General features: G+C 55.9%; 1 protein-coding gene across 3 annotated transcripts in view; it reads left to right on the top strand.

Moving 5' to 3' along the window:
• Window positions 1-343: 343 nt before the first annotated feature.
• Window positions 344-6,504, top strand: part of PXDC1 (PX domain containing 1) — a 28,313-nt gene continuing 22,152 nt past the window's right edge. For all 3 annotated transcript variants that reach the window (XM_027603486.2, XM_027603484.2, XM_027603483.2), the window contains exon 1: window positions 344-599. In XM_027603486.2, the coding sequence (XP_027459287.1) occupies window positions 344-599 (256 nt within the window). The remainder of the gene's footprint in view (window positions 600-6,504) is intronic.

Below are 6,504 nucleotides of genomic sequence, written 5' to 3'. Positions count from 1 at the left end.
CCCAGCTCCGGACAGATCTCGGACGGACCGCGGCTCCCGGTGGACTCCGGCCGGATCCCGGCCCCGGGCAGACCGCAGGCAGACCCCGGCCGGCTCCCCGCTCCCGACAGACCTCGGACGGACCCTGACCCCGGAGAGACCCCGGTCCCGGGCAGACCGCAGGCACACGGCGGCGGCCCGATCCCGGCCCCGGAGACGTCGGACGCACTCCGGCCCGGGACAGATCCCGGCCCGATCCCGGCTCCGGGCAGACCTCAGGCAGACCCCCGGCCCGGCGAGCGGGCCGGAGAGCGGGCGGGGGCCGAAGGCGCCCCCGGAGGCGGGGGCATGCGCGGCCCGCGGCATGGCCTCGGCGGTGTTTGAGGGCACCTCGCTTGTGAACATGTTCGTGCGCGGTTGCTGGGTGAACGGCATCCGCAGGCTCATCGTCAGCCGGCGCGGCGACGAGGAGGAGTTCTTCGAGATCCGCACCGAGTGGTCGGACCGCAGCGTGCTCTACCTGCACCGCAGCTTCGCGGACCTCGGCCGCCTGTGGCAGCGCCTCCGCGACGCCTTCCCCGAGGACCGGCCGGAGCTAGCGCGCGTGCCGCTGCGGCAAGGTTCGGGGGCGGCGGGCACCGGGTGGGGGGAAGGAGGACGGGGGGGGCGCCTCGGATGGAGTCTTACGGGGAGGTGTGGTTACGAGGTCGTTTTACAGTGCAATGCAGGCCGGAGGGGCAGTTACTGAAGCCGAGATTGCGGCTTTCCCCTCCGTCCCTGGCACGGGACGGGGGACGCTTAGATCTGCGCCCCCAAATGAAGGGCGCCCAGGGCGGCAGTGGTCGGAGGACGAGGAGCCAGCTCTTGGAGCCCTGAGGCCCTGCAGGCGGAGATCGGCAAGACGGGAGCCCCGACTGTCCCCAAGGACGAGTCACTGACCAGTACCAGTACAGCGGCCAGTGTCGGGGTGACCCCCAGGTCTCTCAACCCAGCCCCTGCTCCGGAGTGGCGGCCTCCCTCCCTCCTCACCCTCGGGAGGGCCGGCTGTGACTCCCGCCCCGCCCCGAAAGCGACAGGAGAGGGCTGGTGAAATGTTTGGGAAGAGTTAACAACAGTGTCCGATTGGGGTCGCGTCGTGTCTGGCAGCCGCCCCCCTCGGAGTGCTCTGCTGGAAGGGGCTGCGCCTCTGGTCTCCCGCGACAGAGGAGCCCGAGTCCGAGGTGCCACGCAGCCTTCTGTCACTCGTACGGATGGGCCTCCGTGCTGCCGACGGCAGGGGAGAGAGCCCAGGTCCCCACCCCTGGGGTGGGACCGCACTGGGGTTTGATGAACTGCGGCCCGCCTCCTCCCTGGCCTTATGACTGCGCAGGCTCCTGGGGCCTCGAGTTCTCAGAGAACCGCTGTGGCTTCCCATTTCCTACTCCAGGCTGGCGCCCATCCCACAGGCTGCTCTTCGGAGGCCAGGAGGAGAGGCGGCTGGAAGAGGGAAGGAAGAGCGTGAGAGAGGCTGAAGTTGAGCCCAGAAGGGGGAGGGGCGGGAGAAGGCTGGGGGAGAAGGGGCCGGGGAAGTCTGTAGGGCTCTGAGCAGTCCTTCCCTCCGCCACCCGCTGTGACCACCTGCAGCTCTGAGAATGGTCACACTTCACCCAGAGGCCTTCCTTTCCACAATCTCCTAAACAGACCTGGTGGCACCTTTGGGGGCATCTGCCGAAGCTCAGGGTGGCGCAAACAAGTCTCCTTAGCTGCTGGTCTGCCTGAGGTCTGAAGATAACCTCTACTTCCTCCTGCTGATCCCTCGCCCCAGTGTGTGAATTATATGGATAATTAGCTCAGTTCTCATGACACATCCTCTGGCAGACACATCGTTTGGAAAGGCTCCCAAAGCCAGTGAGTTTGAAGGCCCTGAGTGAGATGGCCTGCCTTTCATGCTTCTCGTTGCTCCCCAGATTCTCACATTTATTGCCATTCCAGAGATAGTTGAGTGTCATTTCAAGCATGGCAGCAGTGTTCCTTGGCTTTGCTATTTGGGTGTGTATGTTGTAGTTTTTAAACAAATGAATGCCAAAATCAGGAAAGCTTGCCTGAAGGAACAATGGTTAATTCAGTGACTTACCTCCTTTCTGGAACAAGGCTGGCCATTAACAAATTAGAGCCCCTGAGGGCTGGCGGAGGCATATGCCCTCCCCTGTCCTTGCCAGGTCTCACTCTGGTCAGGTGCCACAGCTCAGCTGGGACCCCAGGCAGGCAGATGGGCTGGAATTGGCCTCCTCCCCTGTAACATAAGTAATAGTGCTACTTTTTTTTTTTCTTTTTGGTGAGGATTCAAATGCATAGTATAGTGTCTCGTAATAGTCAGTAAGTCCTCCATACATACTAGTTGTGACTGTTAGCCTCAGCATCAGCTGCTCCAGGCAAGGGTTGTAGCCAGTGGGGAAGTTCTGGGATCTGGTAGTGAAATAGACTTGCCTGGAGCAGAAGGGTGGTGAGTGTGAAATACCCAACCTGCCTTGCACACGCCCTGGCTCCGACCCACCTGTGCTCATGGCTTGTGCTTAGTTGTGCTGGCTCAGTTCTGGGTTCCTGAAGTGTAGACGCAGAGAGTGTCTCTGAAGAGAGAGTGAAGACAGGTTTAGGAAGAGAGGGATTAGCAGGGAGAAAAGAAGATTCAGAGGGACAGGAGAGCTGCTCAAGTATCTGAAGGAGGGAGAAACCGGTTCTGGGTGTTAGCTGTGCTGCTGGTAGAGGTGCCGATGGGGAGAGGTGCTGAGGCTGAGAACCAGTGATTGGGTGGAAAGGGCGTTATACTGGAACTCTTGGCCCCGTTTGCCTGGGCTGGAGTCCTCTTCAGCGGAGACCTCTGTGAGGGCTGGGCCGGCAAGCCCTGGAGGGAAGGAGGTGGGGATCTGAGGCCAGAGGAAGGGATGACCTTAATTCTTTGTTCCGGTCCTTGATTCTCTGCCTGGAGGCAAGCTGGTGCTGCCCCAGGGCACCCCTTGAGTTTTGTTGTGGAATCCCAGGGGAAGCCCTTTTCCTTTCTTAGATTCTTTTAAGTCCAGGGGAAATTGTTCACTGAATCAAATACATAATAGTAATGTCAGGAGAAGATTCTACCTGACTTCCATGCAGATTTATTATTTGCATAAAAAGGTTGTCTGGATATACAAACTGTAAATACAAAAGGCAAGCAGATGCATGTGTTGTATGGGAAATGTCACGTTTCCTCAGGATAATTCCCCATCAGATTCCCTGGCTTGAAATTTATTGAAATCCTTCTGGGCTGGGTTAGATTTGTGCCCTCTACTTTCATTAACAAGCTTTGTGAGCAGATCTGGGTTTTGGAGCTCGTGCTGCAGCAGGCTGGTAGCTCTTACAAATGTCTGACTGAACGCCCTCACGGGGCGTGAAAGCCTTAGCCCCCACTGCATTTTTTTTAATTTAATTTAATTTAATTTAATTTTATTTTATTATGTTATGTTAGTCACCATACAATACATCATTAGTTTTTGACGTAGTGATCCACGCTTCATTGTTTTCATATAACACCCAGTGCTCCATGCAGGACGTGCCCTCCTTAATACCCATCACCAGGCTAACCCAACCTCCCACTTCCCGCCCCTCTAACACCCTCAGTTTGTTTCTTGGAGTCCATCGTCTCTCATGGTTCATCTCCCCCTCCGATATTAAAGGGTTGCTGAGCCTTTTTCTTAGTCCCTCAAGTCTTGCAGTGGGGGAGAGTGGAGAGAATGTGCTTTTCTTTCCCTTTGGCACACACATGTGGTGTTAGGCTCGGGGACCATCCGTGGCCTTGAATGTTTCACAGTGACGCACGTCCGAAGGTGCTTCAGGCCCTGCACGAGTGGAGGGACCTCGCTCACTCACTTACCTTCCTGGCTTCTCTTGGGCAAGGCTGACCTCAGGACTTGTCCTGCGTCTGTGCTCCTCCATGCTTTTCTCTTAGAGTCTTGGCTTTCCACCTCACCGTCTTCTCCCTCTGGATCTGAGGTCCTCACCCATGCTTTCTGGTGCCCCAACCCAAAGAGATGGAGATAGCTGCTTCCTGTGGATATTATCTCTGGGTGATCAAGGGGTTCCATTTGGTTTTTCTACACCCTACACCAGTGGGACTGAGTCTTGAACCAGAATTCCCTCCGCATAATACTTGCCTGGTCTGGGTTTCCTGCCTGTGGTCAGGGTCTCCTGCCCGTTCCATCTCTTACATCTGAGAAGGTTTACACATTAAAACACAAACATGCAGACTCTCTGACTGACTGTTTGGGGCTCTTTGACTATTTTGATTTTTTTTTTTTAATAGCACCGGTTTCAGGCCTTGTGAAGTCTGAGCCATCCTGGTCACCACTCCAGCAAGAGATTATATCTCCCAAGTAGTCAGGTGATCTTTGATTCTTGATTACTGTGAAATCTAACATTTTGGTTTCATATTCATTCTTGCAGTGAGTGTCTGCTGGGTGCTTGCTACGTGCCAGGCATCATTCTCGGTGGTGGAGACACGGCAGTGATCAAAAGAGACCCCCCCCCCCAAAATTCCTGCCCTCGTGATTCTCATATTGTGGTTGGGAGAAATCCAAACATAAACAAAGATAAATAAATCATATGTTAGATAATGATAAATATTCAGAAGGAAAAAAGTAAGCAAGGAAAGGGGCTATGACTTCAAGGGGGAGGAATTAACTTTCAGATAAGCTTCTCCAGAAAGTCTCAAAGGAAGTGACCTTTGAGTCCAGACCTGAGGGAAGGAAGGGAACAAGCCACTTTGTCAATACCTAGGGAAGCAAGCATTCTAGGCAGCGCAAGAGCAAGAGCAAAGGCCCTGAGGCCAGCATAGGACTGGTGGCTTCCAGGAATGAGCGGAGGAGGCCATCATGGCTGGAGCTGGGAGAAGGATGTGGAGAGTAGGTGATCAGGGAGGAGGGAGTGGGCAGATCTGAGCTGCTGTGCTGAGAAGGACTGGAGGGGGACACGGCGGGGGGGCGGAGGCAGTGAGATGGGGGACAGGTGCTAGGCTGTGGGGCCAGGTGCAGCAGAGCAGGTGTGAGAAGTGGTCAAACACTGATGTGTCTGACAGGGAGAGGCAGGAGATTCCCTGAGCGACCCAATGTGGGAGTAAAGGAGGGTCAGGGCCTGCTACAGCTTTTGGCCTGAAAAGTGGAACTTGCCGTTCACTGGGAGGGGTGGGGGAGCCTGCAGGAGGGCTGGTGGAGGGCCCCAGCTTGAATGTGGTATTTTAGCATTTTCTCCAAATAGGGTCGGGTCATTGAGGGCCGGGGTATGGTGCTAGCATCTAGGTCCCTGTTCACCTTTATCACCAAGGACATTAATCTACCTTCAGACACGTAAATGGTATGGTCTTAGATTTGAGATTCTGAGGACCGGAGTTAAGGCATCCAGGAGAGAACCAGAAAGGGCTGGACGCAGATATGCTTGCCCAGCTCCCACAGCCCAGACCATGCTCCCAGGCCCTGAGCCTGCGCACTTACTCTCACATGGACTGCAGGGGAGAAGCTCTGTTCCTGCTTGCTGGGGGTGGCTCTGCCCTTTGCTTCCAACACTGCTCCCCATCCCCCAGCCCCTGCGTTGCTTCACTTTAGGGCATCCTGCCCCTTCAGACGGGCAGCTTTTACTTCCCACAGGGATTTTGGGGATTTCTGATTCACAGATGTATTTTTGAAGCTCTTCTAGATCCGTGGTGCGTGGGCTTTTCCCAGGCCCCCGGGGCAGCATGCTGTCCCAGTCCAACGCCCCTGTGTCTGCCCCCATGTAGCCTGATCTCTCTCTGCCTTCTGTTTTATCTTGCTTCCCCAAACGTGCACCGGGCCTTCGTTGCCATTTCCTTTCCAGGTGCTCCGGGGCCCTCTCCTTTCTCTGCAAGTGGCCACGCAGCTGAATTGGTTCTTGGTCCTGTGAACTCATCCCATCAGCCCTCCGACTGTGCCGGGGGGCCCCAGGTGACCCGACCTCACCTCTCCGCTAGAGAAGGAGCCAGCCAGAAACTGACACAGGTGGTTAGGTGGCTTGCTTCTAGGTCACGGTTACTTTCCACCAAATTCCAAGGGAGAAACTTTGCCTGCTTCTCAAGCAGACAGCACCGGTGAGCCTCCTGGTGGCCTCCCGGGTGCCCTCGGGCTGGCCTGCAGGGACACGGGTCCCCTTCCCTTCTAAAACAAGTCTGGGCCTCATGTGTCTCTGCTGTCTGTTTCTACAAACACTTTTCCAAAAGGTGAAAGATGTTCCTGCGTGGTGAAGAGTCAAGGAGAGGGTAGATTTGAATGCCAGTGGAAGGTGACAGCGTCTCGCAAGTGAAATAGTGGGGATTTGATCAGTTTGCCACTTGTCAGCGAAGCTCAGCATGGAGTGCGGTAGGATTCAGGACGGGAAGACAGGCTGGTAGTGAGTATGAGCCCCACATGCATTTGCCCCGTGTGGCCTCACTAGTAGACTCCGCTGCCCTGGGTGCCCTCTGTGCCATCCTGGGGAGGGAGTGAGGTGACAGTAACCTGAGGAGTGTGT

Source organism: Zalophus californianus, chromosome 7, assembly GCF_009762305.2.
Source record: "Zalophus californianus isolate mZalCal1 chromosome 7, mZalCal1.pri.v2, whole genome shotgun sequence".
Lineage (NCBI taxonomy): Eukaryota > Metazoa > Chordata > Mammalia > Carnivora > Otariidae > Zalophus > Zalophus californianus.
This window is presented reverse-complemented; position numbering and strand designations above follow the sequence as displayed.